Genomic DNA, 20,433 nt, shown 5'->3' with positions numbered 1-20,433 from the left:
GTGTGTGGTGGCTATCTCATAGTTTTAATTTGCATTTCTGTAATGAGTAAAGCTGTTGAACACCTTTTCTTGTGCTTATTACCATCAATATATCTACTTTGAAAAAAGTGTTCAAGTTTTTTGCCCAATTTTTAATTGGGTTTTTTGTTTCCTTGTTATTGAGCTTTGAGAGTTTTTAAAATTATGTTCTAGATACAAGTCTTTTTGTCAGATATATGCTTTGCAATTATTTTCTTCCAGTCTGTGGCTTGTCTTTTCATTTTCTTAGCATCTTTTGAAGAGTGGAAATTTTTAATGGAATTAAATTGAAGTCCTACTTACCAATTTTTAAAAATTGGTTTATGCTTTGCTATTATTATAGTTAGGAAACTTTGCCTACCTAAAGTCAAAGAGGTTTTCCTCCAGAACTTTCATAATTTTAGGTTTTGCATTTGGGACTGTGATTTATTTTGTGGAATGCAAGGTTGGTTTACCATTTAAAAATCTATCAATATTACCAAAATAACACACCAAGAAAAGAAAAACAATCTGATCATCTTAAGGCCACACTCTGCTTTTATGTTTCAGCTCTTATATTGTAAATAAGTGTCCTTTTTGTAGCTTATTTAGTGCTACATTTATTGCATTTTTGTACCTTCTATTGGTGATTTCACTGTTTAAAACAGCTCCATGCTGAAATGCAATCTAATGTTCCTGAAACACGGAAGGCTGTGTTGTGTGTTATGGATAAACTTTGTTCAAGCATGAGTTATTGTACTGTTGGCCATGAGTTCAGTGCTAATAAATCAACAATATATATTAACTAAGGTGTTTTTAAAAAGAAACATACATGAAACAAGGTTACGTATTAGTTGACAAAATGTTGATCAGTTTTAGCTGATTAAATTTTCTCTTTATGGGTCCTAATTTTGCTGCTTGATTGCATGCCTCGTAATTGGATACCAGACATGATGAACTTTACCATTTTGGGAGCTGGTATTTTTGTATTCTTAGAAAATGTTTTTGAGCTTTGTTCTGAGACATAGTTATGTTTCTTGGAAACAGGTCACTACTTCTGGCTCATGCTTTAAAGATAGGTAGGTTATTACCAGAGCAGTGTTTAGCCTAGGGTTAATTAATCCCCACTACTGAAGCAAGACCCTTCTGTGTATTCTATGTAGTAGTTCATGAATCAGGAGTTTTTCCAATCTGGCTAGTGGGAACACGTACTATTTTTGGTTTTGTGGAGCTCAGGGCACTGATGCCTCTAAAGCTTTCAGGTGGCTCTTTCCCCTGCATGGGTAGTTTACTCACATGTGTGTGCTCAGTCCTCAGCTGATTTCTTGAGGAATACCCTCTGCGTGTCTCCAAAGCTTTCTCTCTTTGCAGCTGTTTTTTCCTCTGATAGTCTGTCTTGTGAATTCTAGCTGCTTTGGTTTCCCTAGACTCTTCTCTCTTCAAATTGTGGAGTCTGCTGGCCTCCTCCTGGATTCTTCCTTTCCTGTGCCATATCCATTTTCAATGTATTAAGCTGGGCCAGTCGTAGGGCTCAACTCTTGTTTTCCTCTCTCAGGTCACTGTCTTTGTTTCCTTAGCATCTTGAAAGCTGTCATCCCATGCACGTTTTGCCATTAAAAAAAAATTGTTTTAAGTGGGAATACAAATTTGGATCCTGTTACCCTGTCTTGACCAGAAGGACAAGGCTGTGTTGCTTAAAATTTAATCCTAACATATACTCTCAAAGATTTTATCATATATGCTAACTTTTTTCCTATTATTCACTTAATGTTTTTCTTTTAAAATCTCATCTTTTTAACTAGATAAATATATATTTTAATGGAATTTTTTTTAGTTTTAACGTCTGTACCCAAAAAGTGCACAAATAACTGCAGTTTTATGAATCTCAGAAAGCGAACACACGTATAACCAGCACCCAGATGTACAAAAACCAAATATTTCCAATAGAATATCACCAGATATCACGAAAAGTTCCTCATCCTCCCTTCTAGTACTACCTCCAAAAGTTAGTAACCATTATCCTAAGTTTAATAGCCAGGCCATTCTTTTTTGTTTTTGAACTTTAAATAAATGAAATAATGGAAAATTACCCTTTTTTGGCATCTACCTCAACAATATGGGTAATTTAAAGAAATTTGAATTTTAACTGGACATTAAATTAAATGCCACTCAGAGAAATTATAAGTCTGATGTGCTAGTTATGGTTTTCTAATATACATTAAAGTGACATAACTATTAAAAAATGTGTTTCACATCCTATATTTTGTGAAATACTGTCCTAAAGGGAATATGGTGGTAGATGATGCTGGAAGGTAGGCTAGAGCTAGACTCCAGTTTTCCTTGAATGCTGGGCTAAGACTTTTTTTTTTGCCTTGGAATCTATGTGGCAGCAGTAAGGAGAAGAGTAGCCTGTTTACCCCAGAGTTTCATGGAGATTACCTTTTGGTAGGTTGAGGGATGCCTTAGTGAAGTCACCTGTCCTATTTTTCTCTCCTCTGAAATTTGGTACATACTTAACTTTTTGTTACGAATTGAATCTATTTTCTTTCTCTTTTGTGCTGCCGTTGTCTTACTTCAGGGTTTCATTGTTTCTTATGTGGACTTTTATAATAATCTAATATTGGGTTAAGGGGCATGTACAGTCCAACCTGCAACTTTTGGAAGTTGATGCAGGTGATCCCTGCATCTTCCACACACTGAATGCTCATCTCTGGGAGTTTCCTTCTGAAACACAGATCTGTTCAAATTGTTCCTATTCTAGAAGTTGATATTTATTTCTAGGTAGCTTAAAGTTTCAGGGAGAGGGTTATTCTTGTGGGTTATTGATGTGAACTCTTGCTTGAACTACTCCTATAGTCTCCCTACTGGAATTTGCTTCCATGTTTGCCCCACCTATGAACTACTTCTCACCTGGAAGCCAGAATTCCTTTTTAAACGTAAATGTGATGCTGTCATTTCCTTGCTCAGAAACCACCATTGGCTACCATCATATTTAGATGAGATCTTAATTCCTTGCTGTGACTTACAGTGTGATCTCCCAAAACTCTCACCCTCTCTAACTGTGCTCCAGCCGTATTGCTGTTATATCTCTAATGCTTCTAGGGCCTTTGTCCCGGTTTTTCTTCAGCTTAGTCTACTTTCAAATATGAATATGGTTACTCTTCCTATATTTGAATGTGCTGAAATGTCACTTATTTAAAAAGGTCTTTTCTGACCACCCTTTCTAAAATAGTCTGCCCCATTCCCCATCTACCAAATCACTCTCTTTTCTCTGATACAGCTATATTTTCCTTCAAACTATCTACATACCTACCTACCTACCTAATTTTTGGCCTGTTTTTCTCTCTACTGTCTGTTTCCCTGTAGTAGAATGTATACTCTAGGATGACAAGGACTTCTTAGACTGCTATATTCATATTCCTTAAAACTGGATTGATGACTGCCACAGGAGCTTGATAAATATTTGATGAATTAATTAATTTATTCATCTTCCCTCAGGCTTAGCTTCTTAGAAGTAGTTTTGACTTTTGCTTTGCCATTGCATGTTCCATTTTATACTGTATTATGGAAGAGATACAGTTACTTTTTTCTCAGGGTTTTTTTTCTTTTCCACTACTTATAATTTAAGTAGCATAAAAGTAACTATCTTGATTAACAGTGTATTAATCTATGACAAATCTTAGCAGAAACCCAGTGTTTTATGACGTAAAAGAACATTTCAAATGTCTTTCCTAAGTTTATTTTGTGGTTTGACAGTATAAATAAATTTGGTTCAGTGATCCAAGTATTTGAGCCCCTTTCTGTCTAAAATTGCAGTGATATTTTAAAAGTTATATAAGATTCCAAGTAGAAATTAAGTTTGAGAAACGACAATTTCAGATAACATAAAAGCTCCCTATATAGTGCTGCAGAAGTTTACATGATGTCATTTGTATTATAATCGATATAAATGGTGCCCCCGGAGATGTTCAGTGCTAAACCAACACAACTCTGCCCCCATTTACTCTCCCCTTCCTCTCCTTCCATCATCTTACTGAGGTAACTACTGTCCTGAATTTGGTGTTTATCATTTCCATGTTTATTTTAATATTTTTTACTAATTGTGTCTATCCACGAATAATAGATTTGCTTTATTTTGCAACTTGCTATTTTTGTCAAATTTTCATTTTTGAGATTTGTCCATTTGTCCATAGTTAATGCATTTAAATGCTGCATAGTATTCCATTTTTAATGTATAGTAGTTTATTTATTCTTGCTCCAGTTATTGGACAATTGGGTTATTTGTAAGTTTTTGCTATTATATAATGCTGAAATAAACATTTTTATACATTGTTCCTAAGCATTTTTATACATGTTTCCTTGTGCACATGTGCCAGAATTTCTCTAGGCTTCATGCCAAAGAGGAGATTTGCCAGGTTATGGACTAGGCACAACTTCAGCATTGCCAAATTACTCATCAGATGGTTGTCGAAACATATACACCTATCTGCAGTATATTTGAGTGTTTCCTTTATTTCACAAGCTCAATATTTTTTACTATTTGACCTTTTAATTTTTGCTTTTATGGGTATGAAATAGTATCTCAATTTTGCAGTAGCTTAAAAAGATAATGTTTTCTCAAGTAAACTGATGCTAACTCAGTTGAATAAAATAATTTTTTTTGCTTTTTATTTTTGCTAAAAGTATGCACTTTTCCTTTATTTTCGCTAATTAATTATGAATTATATATTTTGGTAGCTCTGGTTGAAGAGGTGTATTTTGCACAGAGAGAACGTGATGAAGCTATTATGTCTCGACTGCAGTTAGCCAATGAGGAGAGAGATGAAGCAATTGCACGAGCCAAGCATATGGAAATGTCTCTAAAACTGTATGTACACATTTAAAACTACATATGACATTAGGAGCATTTATAAAGTACATGAATTATGTGGTGGTTACATGTTTAAAAATGTTACTGATGCTTATATGTTACAGTGGTAAATTCCATATCCCCACAGTCTTTTTCTAAAACTTTTGGCATGCTAGTAGTTTTCAGTCACTAAGAAAAAAAAAAGAAAGAAAAAAGAAAAGAAAGAAAGAAATGCACAACACTCTTAGTACAGTTACTTTCTTTATTTCTTCATAGTTCTGTTGTTGATATCCTTACTCTACCTTCCTATGTGACTCCTCTTTTCTTCCCTCTCCTTATTATCACCTCTTTGATTTATTTCAGCTCTCTGGGTTCTTTTACTGCTCTCTGCTTACTATGCTCATTCCTATTCTCCACTACTTTTTACATCTTTTAGCTGTGGGTCCTAAACTGAGACCTGACGCCTGAAATAGGGTAGAGCCTGAGAATCTACATTTTTAGCAAGCGAACCAGGTGATTCTGGTTCTGGTATATATTAAGATATATTAATTCCCTAAAGAACTGTCTAAATTTAAGAGACGGAAAAACATTAAGGTGTTGGAATCTCATCAATATTTTTTGTGCAGTGTTTTAGTTAAGCAATATTATTTCTAAGCTATGAAATAAATAACAGTTTTAAACTCCTTTTTTTCTTTTTCCTTTATGAATTCTACTTCTAAAAAATTTGTAAAAGCTGTATTGGATTCTATAGCCAAAAGTGCCCCCCTTGTTTAACCTTTATTTTATATTTAAAAGAGTTGAGTAATCATTACTCGAACTTCTATCATACATGGCATTTTTACACCTGAGTTCTTTATTGTGGGGAGTTCCTGGGTAACCAAATTGCGTTTTCAAATAGTTTTTTAAGGAAGGGTTTATAAATACTTTATTCTCTACTTTAACATACTCCAGACTGGCTGTTTGTTATCCTTATATTCAAATTGGTTATGAATAAAATTCTTGGCTCAAGTATTTTTTCATTCTAAACACTGTAAAAATGTTACTGACTTTTCTGACATTGAGTTTGGCTGAAAAGAAGTCTGAGGTCAATCATATTGCTTTTTTCCTCACTTATAGGTAGTTTAATTTTTTCTGCCTGGGTACTTGAATGATTCTTTCTTTATTCTTGAAGTAGAACAACTTAATCAGGATGTTCATGTTGATCTGTAATAATATTTTTAGAATCACAGCATGCCTCTCTAAAGACTATTTGATTCTTCCTTTATTTCAGGGAAATTTTACATTTGTTTTTTAGGTTTTCCATTTTAGAGACTTCAGTTGTTTTTATAGGGAACTTTTATCCTGATCTATTATCTCTTCAATAATTATTTTAATTGCTGTCTTTGTCTCTGCATTCACTGTGATACTCTTAAGCCTTTCCTTTAGTTAGTAATTCCAATTGTTACTGTCCCATTCCTGGTTCTTTCTAGTTCATTTATTAAATATTTTGTTTCTTTATTTATTCTCAATGTTCCCTTAAGTTTTCTTTTCTTTCTTTTTTTAATTATATAAGTTTCAGGTCTATCCTTAAGTTTTCAATTTTCCTGTTCATCTACTCTTTTGTTTTGGCATCTTCTCTTTGAACTTCTTTTATTGAATTCATATTCTTCTTATGTTTTTCTAGAATGCCAACCACGATAGGACAATTTTTTTCTTTCTCTTGGTTTGTTTTATATTACGATCTTTATCTCATTTGTATGATATTTTGTCATGTGTTTGTGGTGAATTCATAGTTGACATGTCATTTCTCTTCATCTTGCTCATGCTTAAATTGTCAAGAAATTTTCTTTGTTCTGATACAGTGCAAGTGAATTTTCCTTGATAAACATTTCATATTATTTGAAACCTATTTGCCTTCTCCTCTGATTCTTGGCTAGGTAGTGCTTCTGGGCCACTTTTCTTCATTGCTGTAAGACAGTGGGGTAGGAGTAGTGGTTGGGAAGACCTCCTTGGGGCTAGATACCGATTTTGTTTGAAGTTCTGTCCTCTGCTTGTAGGACTTTGTTTGGTGTCTTGCACTGCTCTGACGGCTCACTCTGTCTCGTCTTGTGGATATCCTGATTCCATGGAGTATTTCTTTTGGGCTTTTATTTGTTCCACCAGTGTAGTAAAAAAAAAACGGCCAGCCCTGATGATTCTTGCTTCCTCTGTAAAGATTCTTCAGTAATGCAGGAAGATTTTCTTTACTTTTCTCTGGTCTGTCTACTCAACTCATTGGTCTCTCAGGTTATTTCCAAGCTGTGTGGTATTAGTGAAAAATTTCCAGGATTTGGTGAGGTCACTGTCTTTTCTCAATACCTATTTTCATGTGTAAAAAGAGAAGTTAGTTGAACCTGTTCAAAATCATTTTTCCACTCTTCACCTTATCCCTACTTTTAAAAATTACTACATGATGTCCTGCTTCCTTTGCTGTTTGATTAATTTTTATCTTCCATTCAAGTGGTGTGTGATGGGATACATAGATTTCTGTTTTCAGATTTCATTCCACCATCTTTACTTGGCCTTTTTTTTCAATAAACTTTTTATTTTAGAATACTTTCAGATTTACAGAAAAGTTGTGAAGACAGTACAGAGTTCCTATAACCCTCACCCAGTTTCCCTTATTGCTAACATCTTACATTACTATGGTACATATGTCACCATATGGAGAAATCAACATTGTTATACAACTATTTACTAAAGGCCACACTTTATTCAGATTTCACTACTTTTCCCTGATGTCCTTTTTATTTTCCAAGATCCTATCCAGGATTCCATAGACATTTAGTTACTATGTCTCCGTTGCCTACTCTGCTCTGTGACATTTTCTCAGACTTTCCTTGTTTTTGATGAGAGTTCTGGAATATTGGTCAGGTATTTTATAGAATGTTTCTCAATTTCAGTTTTTCTGAAGTTTTTCTCATGATTAGACTGAGGTATTGGTTTTATGGGACAGAGAGTACAGGGGTGAAATGCCATTTTCATCACATCATTTCAAGGTTGTCCTCTATCAATATGACTTACAGCCAGTGATGTTAATCTTGGTCACCTGGAAAAGGTAGTACTTGCCATGTTTCTCTTCTGTAAAGTTACCCACATTCCTCTTTCATACTCTACTCTTTGAAGCAAATCACTAAAGTGCAGCCCATACTCAGTGATGGGGCTGGGGAGTATGGGCTAGGAGGTTAATTGAGTTCTAGCTTCCTCAGCAGAGAATATCTATATAAATTATTTGTAATTCTTAAGTACAGGACATTTGTATCCCTCATTTTTTTATTTAGTTATATCTGTATGGACTCACTGATATTCATTTAATACTTTGAATTATAATCTAATACTATGTTATTTTGTTGCTTGGAGTATTCCAGCTTTTTTTTTTTGAAAACATCTTTGTTGGAGTATAATTGCTTTACAATGGTGTGTTAGTTTCTCATTTACAACAAAGCGAATCAGCTGTATATATACATATATCCCCATATCTCCTCCCTCTTGCATCTCTCTCCCACCCTCCCTATCCCACCCCTCTAGGTCGTCACAAAGCACTGAGCTGATCTCCCTGTGCTATGTGGCTGCTTCCCACTAGCTATCTATTTTACATTTGGTAGTGTATATATGTCCATGCCACTCTCTCATTTCGTCCCAGCTTACCCTTCCCCTTCCCCATGTCCTCGAGTCCATTCTCTACATCTGCATCTTTATTCCTGTTCTGCCCCTAGGTTCTTCAGAACCATTTTTTTTTTTTTAGGATTCCATATATGTGTTAGCATACGGTATTTGTTTTTCTCTTTCTGACTTACTTCACTCTGTATGACAGTCTCTAGGTCCATCCAATCACCACAAATAACTCAATTTCATTTCTTTTTATGGCTGAGTAATATTCCATTGTATATATGTGCCACATCTTCTTTATCCATTCATCTGTCGATGGACACTTAGGTTGCTTCCATGTCCTGGCTATTGTAAATAGAGCTGCAATGAACATTTTGGTACATGACTCTTTTTGAATTATGGTTTTCTCAGGGTATATGCCCAGTAGTGGGATTGCTGGGTCGTATGGTAGTTCTATTTTTAGTTTTTTAAGGAACCTCCATACTGTTCTCCATAGTGGCTGTATCAATTTACATTCCCACCAACAGTGCAAGAGGGTTCCCTTTTCTCCACACCCTCTCCAGCATTTATTGTTTGTAGATTTTTGGATGATGGCCATCCTGACCGGTGTGAGATGATATCTCATTGTAGTTTTGATTTGCATTTCTCTAATGATTAATGATGTTGAGCATTCTTTCATGTGTTTGTTGCCAATCTGTATATCTTCTTTGGAGAAATGTCTATTTAGGTCTTCTGCCCATTTTTGGATTGGGTTGTTTGTTTTTTTGATATTGAGCTGCATGAGCTGCTTGTAAATCTTGGAGATTAATCCTTTGTCAGTTGCTTCATTTGCAAATATTTTCTCCCATTCTGAGGGTTGTCTTTTCATCTTGTTTATGGTTTCCTTTGCTGTGCAAAAGCTTTTAAGTTTCATTAGGTCCCATTTGTTTATTTTTGTTTTTATTTCCATTTCTCTAGGAGGTGGATCAAAAAGGATCTTGCTGTGATTTATGTCATAGAGTGTTCTGCCTATGTTTTCCTCTAAGAGTTCGATAGTGTCTGGCCTTACATTTAGGTCTTTAATCCATGTAAATTGATACAACCACTATGGAGAACAGCATGGAGGTTCATTTTGAGTTTATTTTTGTGTATGGTGTTAGGGAGTGTTCTAATTTCATTCTTTTACATGTAGCTGTCCAGTTTTCCCAGCACCACTTATTGAAGAGGCTGTCTTTTCTCCACAGTATATTCTTGCCTCCTTTATCAAAGATAAGGTGACCATATGTGCGTGGGTTTATCTCTGGCTTTCTATCCTGTTCCATTGATCTATATTTCTGTTTTTGTGCCAGTACCATACTGTCTTGATTACTGTAGCTTTGTAGTATAGTCTGAAGTCAGGGGGCCTGATTCCTCCAGCTCTGTTTTTCTTTCTCAAGATTGCTTTGGCTATTTGGGATCTTTTGTGTTTCCATACAAATTGTGAAATTTTTTGTTCTAGTTCTGTGAAAAATGCCATTGATAATTTGATAGGGATTGCATTGAATCTGTAGGTTGCTTTGGGTACTATAGTCATTTTCACCTTGTTGATTCTTCCAATCCAAGAACATGGTATATCTCTCCATCTGTTCATATCATCTTTAATTCCTTTCATCATGTCTTATAGTTTTCTGCATACAGGTCTTTTGTCTCCTTAGGTGGGTTTATTCCTAGGTATTTTATTCTTTTTGTTGCAGTGATAAATGGGAGTGTTTCCTTAATTTCTCTTTCATATTTTTCATCATTAGTGTATAGCAATGCAAGAGATTTCTGTGCATTAATTTTGTATCCTGCTACTTTACCAAATTCATTGATTAGCTCTAGTAGTTTTCTGGTAGCATCTTTAGGATTCTCTATGTATAGTATCATCTCATCTGCAAACAGTGACAGCTTTACTTCTTCTTTTCTGATTTGGATTCCATTTATTTCTTTTTCTTCTCTGAGTGCTGTGACTAAAACTTCCAAAACTATGTTGAATAATAGTCATGAGAGTGGACAACCTTGTCTTGTTCCTGATCTTAGAGGAAATGGTTTCAGTTTTTCACCATTGAGAACGATGTTGGCTGTGGGTTTGTCATACATGGCCTTTATTATGTTGAGGTAAGTTCCCTCTATGCCTACTTTCTGGAAGGTTTTTATCATAAATGGGTGTTGAATTTTGTCGAAAGCTTTTTCTGAATCTATTGAGATGATCATATGGTTTTTCTCCTTCAGTTTGTTAATATGGTGTATCACATTGATTGATTTGCATATATTGAAGAATCCTTGCATTTATGGGATAAACCCCACTTGATCATGGTGTATGATCCTTTTAATGTGCTGTTGGATTCTGTTTGCTAGTATTTTGTTGAATATTTTTGCATCTGTGTTTATCAGTGATATTGGCCTATAGTTTTCTTTCTTTGTGACATCTTTGTCTGGTTTTGGTATCAGGGTGATGGTGGCCTCATAGAATGTGTTTGGGAGTGTTCCTTTCTCTGCTATATTTTGGAAGAGTTTGAGAAGGCAAGGTGTTAACTCTTCTCTAAATGTCTGATAGAATTTGCCTGTGAAGCCATCTGGTCCTGAGCTTTTGTTTGTTGGAAGATTTTAATCACAGTCTCAATTTCAGTGCTTGTGATTGGTCTGTTTATATTTTCTCTTTCTTCCTGGTTCAGTCTTGGAAGGTTGTGCTTTTCTAAGAATATGTCCATTTCTTCCAGGTTGTCCATTTTATTGGCATATGGTTACTTGTAGTAATCTCTCATGATCGTTTGTATTTCTGCAGTGTCAGTTGTTACTTCTCCTTTTTCATTTCTAATTCTGATTTGAGTCTTTTCCCTTTTTTTCTTGATGAGTCTGGCTAATGGTTTATCAGTTTTGTTTATCTTCTCAAAGTACCAGCTTTTAGTTTTACTGATCTTTGCTATTGTTTAGTATTCCAACTTTGACCATTGGAAACTCTTTCAGGTGGCTCCTACATCCCTTTGACATGTTCCCATCCTTTTGATTTTTTTAACACTTTCTTACTTACTGGCACTGCAACCTGCTCCAGGATCATGTTTTATAGGGATATGCCCACCCCACCAGCAATGAATCAAGAGTTCTTGTTGCTTACCATCCTTGCCAGCATTTGGAATTGTTACTCTTTTTTTGCTTTTTTTCTTATTTTGAACATTAGCCATTCTTTAATGACAGATGATATTGAGCTCCTTTTTATATGTTTATTTACCATCTGTATATCTTCTTCGGTAAAACGTCTGTTCAGATATTTGACGAGTTTTTTAAGTTGGGTTGTTTGTTTCCTTTTTGTTAATTTTAAGTGTTCGTTATACATTCTGGATGTAAGTCATTTTTCAGGTATGTGGTTTTCAAATATTTTCTTCCTGTCCATGTTTTGTATTTTTCTTCTCTTAACAGTGTGCTTAGCAGGATATAAGTTTTAAATTTTGATAAAATCCAGTTTATTGATTGTTTTTTCTTTCATGTTTTGTACTTTTGGTATTGAATCTAAAACTCATTGTCATTTGTAAGGTCGCACCAATTTTTCTCCTATGTTTTCTTGTATAAGTTATAAATTTCGTGTTTTACATTTAGGTCTACAATCTATTTTGAGTTGATTTTTGTGTAAAGTGATACATGGTACCTGTAAATGGTCTTTTTTTTTTTTTGCATGTGGACATTTATTTATTCCAGTACCATTTGTTGAAAATGGTATCATTTCTCCACTAATTTCCTTTGCACCTTTGCCAAAAGTCATTTGACTATTCATGTGTGTTAATTTCAGGACTTTATTGTCTGTCCATTGATCTGTGTGTCTATCCCTTTGTCAATACCACACATTCTTGATTACTAAATCTTTATGTTACGTCTTGAAATCGGATAATGTCATCCCTCTAAACTTTGCTCTTTTATTGTAGAATTATTTTGACTATTCTAATTATTTTGACAATTCTATTTGCCTTTCCATATACCTTTCAGAATCAGTTTGTTTTTATCTACAAAAACAGTTGCTGGGACCAAATGTTTTAAAACATACTCTTCAAAATAGATACCTTTTTTTCTTTTTTTCTGTAATGCAGCTATTAATAACTTTAGAACTTTTCTTTAGGGATTTGCAAGTACTATTACCTTCAATTTGTCAACTGCTGCACAGTACTATACTTAACATGTAATTTATGACCATAATTCTTTTATGTAGATTGATCACCAATTTTATTCATAAAATTTGCTTCTAAATAGTTTTTACTGTTTTTAGAAATAAAATTCACCCCCAAAAGATAACAAATCAGTTTTTTATACAATGTCACAACTCATTGAGTGATATTCAGGCTTTATAGGTGAAAAAACTTAGAGTGGTTGACTCCCTGCCCAAAGAGTCATAGTCAGTCACTTACACATTGTAGGACTTACCTACCTCAGAGCTATACAGGCATCTCAACCTTAGCATATCCAAAATGGAATTATTAATTTTATTTTTAAAACCTGATCCTCCTTAATTCCCTGTACCTATCAGCAGCACAACCGCCTGCCCATGTATCCAAACAAAAACTTCTTCCTCAGAACTCCTATTAAATTGGTCTCTTAGTTGTGTTCATTCTATCTCTTTAAGTGATGGATCTAAATTGAGCCTATCCTTCTTCCCTAAACTTTTAAAACTTCCATTGTCTATTTACTTTAATCTGTACATATGTTTTGTTATAGTTTTTATTACAGTACATGAAAATTAGGGTTCTTTGAGGCAGAGCCTTTTTCATTTTGTTCTTGGTAGCATTCCTATTGAGGGAGGAGTGGGGAATGGAGAAAAGGAAAACAGTCCCATCCCAAGACTTATCTTTTAGTTAATTAGTCCATTCAATAAATATTTATTGAATATTTATTATGTGTCAAGTACAGTGCTAGTTGCTGGGAACACAGCATTATGGTCTCAATTTAGTTAAGAAGATCAGCATTAAGTAAATATGAATAATTACATAAATACTTAAAATAGTATCAAGTGATATGAAGAATTATTGGTTCCTAAGAAAAGTTTATAGACAACTGTATTACAGTCTAGGGGTTCAGGTGAGGGGATCAGGAAAAATCATGCATAAGAAACAACAACAACAACAACAAATAGCATGTCAGTACAGTTTTAAATGGCACTGTGGAGGTTCTTTTCTACTCAGTTGAAGTCTATAGGCTCTGAACTTCAATAGTGCATTTTAGACTAAATCTTTGTTAAGATAGAACCAATTTATAACTGAGCTTTGCTTGACTGAAAGGCATATTTAGAGGCATTGAGCATAAGATGAAATTGTATAAATTATTTCACATCTTTTTAATTCCTTACTTCTTGCTTCCTATAATCTGGAAATTCCTTCCTTCTTTTTTCTCTCATCATCTTTTCCACTTCCGATCTACTTTGCATCTTTCTGTATAATGTTTGTCTTGTCTTATTATTCTCCCGCTTCTCTGCTTTCCCTTACCTCTTGAATTTTTAATGCTTTTTTCTTTGTCTCTTTTGCTTTTATCCAAAACTAGGAAAAAGTAAAAAGGATTCAGGTTAAAATGACTTACATATGCATGCCAATATAGACATGTTTGCATATGTACATTCCAACTTTTGAGACGATGGTATCTATTTTTCAATCTATTATTGTTGGTGTATTTTTTATATTAACGGTGGCACTGTGTAAGAAAGGAGACTTAGAGAAAAAAAAACAATTTAGAATTTTTTGATAAGCTGATCACTAGTTCTTTTTATCATTTGGGGGGTCAAAGTTTTGCTTCTTCCCATTGAACAAGGTAAAGGACTACAGGTTCAGAAAGAAAAGATGTGATATTGACTGATTTAGGAATAAATCAAGAAATGTGACATTTCATGCATGAGTCTTTTCACTTAGAGTGCAAGGTTGTCAGTCAGAATTTGCATGGTATAGGAAATCAATTGAAACTTGAACCTATGGTCATTTACTTCAGCAATATTCTTACTGATTATCATGACTGTCTAGTTAGACTGTTGTAGGCATAATTTAAAGATTACGAAAGGTTGAAATTCTTTTGTTTAATTGTAAACTTCATATTAATGATACATAATGTGTAGTTTGTTGGCTGTATGTCATATAATACCAACTATTACTTTGTCTTTATTAAGCTGGTAAAACTTTATGTGTTGTACATGCTGCTTGTAAACCTTAAACCTAAAAAGTCATTTTACATAGAAAATTATGTGTCTTATATAACTGTTTCAAATTGCTTCCTTTTTCTTACAGGTAAGTTGTTTGTCTAATTTTTGTTTTCTTAAGTGATACAGTAAGTAATGTCCTTATTGTAGGACTGAATTTAATTTTCTGGAAGCCACTATTGTTGGTTTTTTATCTTTAACTAGATATTGAATGACCCACCTCAGAAAAATGTGTCAAATATACTGAATTGGCATTACAGTGTATTAACATCAAAGATCTGATCTCATTTTTCAATACTCTGTATCAGGGATCAGCAAAGTAAGGACCTATGGTACAAATCCTGCCTTCCACTTGTTTTGTAAATAAAGTTGTATTTGAATACAGCCACACCTGTTCATTTACATATTGCCTATGAATGATTTTCTTCTTCAAAGGCAGAATTTAGTAGCTGCAACAGAGAACATATGGTAAAGCCTAAAATATTATCTGACCCTTTACAAAAAAAGTTTGCTCGTCCCTACTCTATATAATCTAGTTGAGACTAAACTACTATGTAGTTGATCTTTGATATCTGTGACAAATACTTCCTGAAACTTTTAAAGAAATGCAAATTTGAACACAACCATAACTGTTCATTTACATATTGTCTATGAATGAGTTTGCACTACAAAGGCAGACTTTAGTAGGTACAAGAGTTTTTCTTTTTAATTATTTTATTTATTTTATTTTTGGCTGCGTTGGGTCCTCGTTGCTGCACGCAGGCTTTCTCTAGTTGTGGCGAGCAAGCAGGGGCTACTCTTTGTTGCGGTGCGCAGGCTTCTCATTGCGGTGGCTTCTCTTGTTGCAGAGCACAGGCTCTAGGCACGTGGGCTTCAGTAGTTGTGGCATGCAGGCTCAGTAGTTGTGGCTCATGGGCTCTAGAGCACAGGCTCAGTAGTTGTGGCACACGGGCTTAGTTGCTCTGCGTCATGTGGGATCTTCCTGGACCAGGGCTTGAACCCGTGTCCCTTGCATGGATTCTTAACCACTGTGCCACCAGGGAAGTCCCTAATTTTTTTTAAAGAGGCATTTTTATTATTTTTATAAAATTTTTATTGGAGTATAGTTGATTTACAATGCTGTGTTAGTTGCAGGTGTACAGCAAATAAGAACCTGCTGTATAATAAAAGGTTTTAAGTTTTATTTTCCTCTTAGTGACCATTTATCACTATATCTATATCAATTATAAAGGCTAATAATAAAGCAAAATAGAGATTCACATGCCAAGTGGTTGACTTGGCTCACTCATGCCCTGCATGTCATACCTGAACACACTCACTCACCAAAACATGATTCGGATTCATTTATCAGAAAATGATAAATCACTACATATCATGTACTTTTAAGGGCAATCACATAAGTTATTTATAGTCAGAATGCTAAATTTATGTGCCGAGGATCTAGTATATAACATCTGATAAGAAAATTTGATTTTAATTTTTTTTAAATTTTGGTTGTTAGCAGGGAATTTAATATTAGACTAAATACAGTTATCTTAACCATTTCCTATTGAAAGCTGTTAATTTAAAACATTTAAACTCTTCATTTGCTTTTCCTTAAAGTAACAGTTCTTCATTTTGCATTGCCTGAAAAAAACATATAAATATTGCATAGGAATTTCATGTACTTTTTGTTATGTTGATTATTTGGAATATATGAATTACTTAACCTACCTACACTGTTATTTTCTTTTTGATCATATGTAACTCTTTGAAACAAAAAAAGGGAGTTGCATAATATTGAAAACTAATTTTTTTTTAAGTTCCCAGTAATCTGTGAATCTAAATGCTTAATTTCCGTGTATCTTTTTACATTTTAAATGATCAAGTTTAATAAATTGTGAAGTTTATAAAAATTGAAACTTCTTTGGAAACTGCCATTAATTGACTCTTAGTTTGATTTCATCTAAAAAGAACAACATTAAGGTAAATATTCCTTACCACATATGGCTTCCCTAAAAATCATATTTAGCCAACCAATAACTGATGGTTAAATGCCGCTCATGTTCTTCACATACTTTTACATGATCATAAATAAGTGTAAGAATTTTATCTTATACTTTTCCACTTTGTTTTTTAATTGAATAAAAAGGAAGTGATTATCCTCATAGTTTTTGTAGACTAAGCTTTTATGAAACAGGATATTTGAAAACTGTTGATTTATTTTGGGAGAAAAAGATAAGAGTACATATTTGCCCTTATTGGAATGTGAATCCAAGGGGACATTAGTAGTTTGAGATAAACATTAAATATATATAATTCAAAATTACTACACCTACCTGTTGACTTACACCATTTAAATATGGGTAGAAATAGTTTTTTTGATATGTGTTCATATTTTTTCCTGTGCAAATGCAATGTTCTAAAATCTATACTTTCTCTCCATGGTTATAGCAGTTTGATTGAACTGTGGAGTTTGGAGCAATTTTGTAACAAATTTATTAAGTGTCTTTTGTAATCTTTTCCTAGTATCCTTTTTTTGTGGTAAATGTTAAATCACAGGAGCACAGAAATGGAGGGGGAAAACTTGAAACATGAATTTGGATATCTAAGCTTTTAAGTACAATTTTTAAATAATTGAAATCATTTCTAAAATCTCCATCATTTCACTGGTACCCATTACAGGTTTTCATTTAATCTACCCAATTTAATGACTGCCTAAATTATATTATATACATTTCCTAAATATGTCATTTAGAACTTCTTTCTTTACTTTAACTGCATTTCTTCAATTTACCAACATCAACAAACATTTCAGTAAACACTATGACTCTTAAAAGACAAAAAGTCCATTTATGAAGGGAACCAGCTTACTTTTTTTGCCTTTAAATTGAATAATTCTATGTTATGCAAAAAAGAAAATAACAGTCATTTAAAAATGTGGCCAATTTTGGTCAGCCTTTCTATATAGCGTATTTGTTTCAACAAATAGGTAGCACCAGGAGATTTTCAGGTCAAATTTAGTGGTAGTTATTTGTCATTGCTTTTGAGGGAACATAGTTAAACTTTGTAATAAAAATACTTGCCTTGTTTTATTTGTGATAATGTCCAAAAAGGAGAGGAAATACAGTTTCTGGTAAGAATTGAAAGTCTAGAAATAAATATAATGATGAGAATGAGTACTTCTATCACTGGGGAACTTTCTTCATCTAAGCACATATGAACAATTGATCCTTGTAGTCATATATAGCAGTAAACATTAATAACTTAACAGTCTGAAGTCAGTGCAGAAGATATGGAGCATTATTGAAAGATGGAGTCGAGCAGGTGGCACTTTAATATGTTCAATGTCATGGTTGACTCTAAAGACTAGTCGAATGAAATTACTTGAGGTTCTAAAGATTTAAAAAGCGAACTCATTTTGCTGCACTAAGGAAATGCTACTGATCAGGCTTTCTGTGTCCCTTTTTTCTAGGCTAGAAAATATTAACCCTGAAGAAAATGACATGGTAAGCCATTCTCTGAGGAGATTTCTTGATGTCAGTCTTATATCTTAGAGGCTTAAGTTCAATTGAGTGGGTTTCAAGAACTAAGATGTGGGAAAAAGAAGAATTGACACACTAATAATGTACATCTTTGCTGCAATATGAAAATTCAATAACTTCACTCAGTCAATTTACAATTCACATGTGCCTATTAATTAAAACCCTATATTAAATAAAATATATTAAAACTTCATGTCTGACTAACATATAATGGTGTTGGTAGACATTACAGGAATTACTGAACAGAATAAACAATGCAGACACAGGGATAGCTATTCAGAAGAATGGAGCTATAATTGTGGATAGAATCTACAAGACCAAGGAATGTAAAAAGAGAATAACTGCAGAAGAAATGAATGCAGTGATTGAAGAACGGGATGCTGCTTTGTCTCAGGTAACTGCATGTACAATATCTGTGAAAAGCATACACTTACCATTTTCCCCTCTTTCTTTACATTAAAAAATGACTTTTCCCCACATATTCTTAATTCGAATTAGTTTTTAGCTTATAATTAATACCACAGTGATTAGCTATATTAAAATAATCACATATTTTGTTATATCATTCTTCAAGTATATGCATTCTAATAAAGCTGTTAGCTTGTTATAAAATTTTAGTTATATTCTTTAAAGTAATCACTTTTATATGAGACTTCATACTTGAGTCACAGTTTTGTGAGGGCTGACATTGTCTTTATTACTGTTTTATTCCCAGTGCCTAATTCAGTACCTTTTAGTAAACATTGATAAAGGAATCAAATTATTAGGGTATTCCTTTCTGAACATTACTTACACCTTCCTGCTCTAACTGAAACCTGATTACCGCCCTGAGGATACCGCTTCCACTGCAGTCCTCTCAAATGTGAATATATTCCCTCGCCCAGCAGTTGGACCACTGGGCTTGGAGGCTTGTTCCTCATTAGTGTTTTTAGATCATTGTTCCTTTTTTCTCTCTAAACACCTCCAGCTTTGAGGCCCATGCATCAGATTGTATCACCCATTACACACTCCTGTTGCAGTCGTGTACACACTCCCGTGTTGCTTCCCTCATTTCTTAAAGATTTTAGGATCTACTTCACTGTCTCTTTCTTCAGCCTACTCCTGTCACAGTTCTTGGTGATTTAAATATCTGTATAGGTGATACTTTCAATGTCCCTCTCATCTCTTTGAATCTCTCTCCTCCAATAATCCACGTACGCTATACTCTTTCTGCCATCCACCCTATGGTCATACCCTGTTCTTGGTCATTATCAGTCTCAATTTCAAGCATCCTGCTTGATGACCACCATTTGTTATCTTTCCAGCTCACTCTAGAACTCTAACTCTAGCAAATTGTCAACTCTCCTGGCACCTGATTATATTGATCTTACCAGCTCTTTTCCTATCCCTTAATCCCCTCATGTCCTCACTTCCCTCTTTATCTAGTTTGGATTCCATGGCTCACCATAATTATCACCAACTTGCATGTAATATAACCTCAGTTGTTTTGGCCCTCTCTTCCTTTATCCTGCTCACCTAGCAAAACCTAAGTTTTATAAATTTAACTTTCTGCCTGTTCTACACCTTTACAGCTTTATATGGCAGGAGACTATCACACAAATTTGCTGACTGAACTTACCTCGAGTTCATGACCACCATCTTCAAGTAGACCCTTGGTGTTGCCTGGCAACCTTCCACTCACTCTCCGCCTCTGGAAGACTATTTTATCTTTCTCCTTTCTCCTCAAGCATCCAACGTCTGCTTCCCAATAGAAAAAAGAATTTCTGCTTGTCCCCACCATTTCATTCACCAGCCTACCTGTATTTGCACCCATATACTCTGCCTTTTCTACTTTCTTTTTTACATGCTTCTGTTTAAGGACAACTTCTCTGTTTTACCATAGTTTACATCTTTTCTTGCCTGCTTAAGGTTTTCACTTAACCAATTGTCCCTTTTCTCTCCTACTTCATAAAATGTTTCCTTATTAGTTCATTTCTATCACTGTGTGAAATTCTTTACTATATCCCATGGAGGCTGGGTGAAAGTTTTGGTAAGTCTTGGTCTGCTTGTGGTTCACCCCTGTACTTTTGCTTCCCACACTGAGAGCAGAGTATTCACTAGGGATCTACTCCTGGAGCATCCTCTATTCTAGTGTTTTGTCTCTTTAGCATTGTAAGACTATGGGAAACTCCATTATTCTTTTCACAGGGCTTAAGGCTTAGCTTTTTAACTTTAAGCCCTACACAGTTTTGAGAGTTAGCAAATGATTTGAGATGGAACCAAGTCTCAAATCTCCA

General features: G+C 34.3%; 1 protein-coding gene across 16 annotated transcripts in view; it reads left to right on the top strand.

The window, feature by feature from the left end:
* Positions 1 to 20,433, top strand: part of MIPOL1 (mirror-image polydactyly 1) — a 333,916-nt gene that overhangs the window by 91,733 nt on the left and 221,750 nt on the right. For all 16 annotated transcript variants that reach the window (XR_014242314.1, XM_082384153.1, XM_082384149.1 and 13 more), the window contains 3 exons: positions 4,735 to 4,864; positions 18,088 to 18,121; positions 18,381 to 18,551. Coding sequence is in view for 15 of the 16 variants with exons in the window: in XM_082384153.1 (XP_082240279.1) it covers positions 4,735 to 4,864; positions 18,088 to 18,121; positions 18,381 to 18,551 (335 nt within the window). In the remaining variant the exon portion in view is untranslated. The remainder of the gene's footprint in view (positions 1 to 4,734; positions 4,865 to 18,087; positions 18,122 to 18,380; positions 18,552 to 20,433) is intronic.

Source organism: Balaenoptera borealis, assembly GCF_965194805.1.
Source record: "Balaenoptera borealis genome assembly, chromosome: 3".
NCBI classification, from domain to species: domain Eukaryota; kingdom Metazoa; phylum Chordata; class Mammalia; order Artiodactyla; family Balaenopteridae; genus Balaenoptera; species Balaenoptera borealis.
Note: the sequence above shows the minus strand (reverse complement) of the source record. Positions and strands in the feature narration are given on the sequence as shown.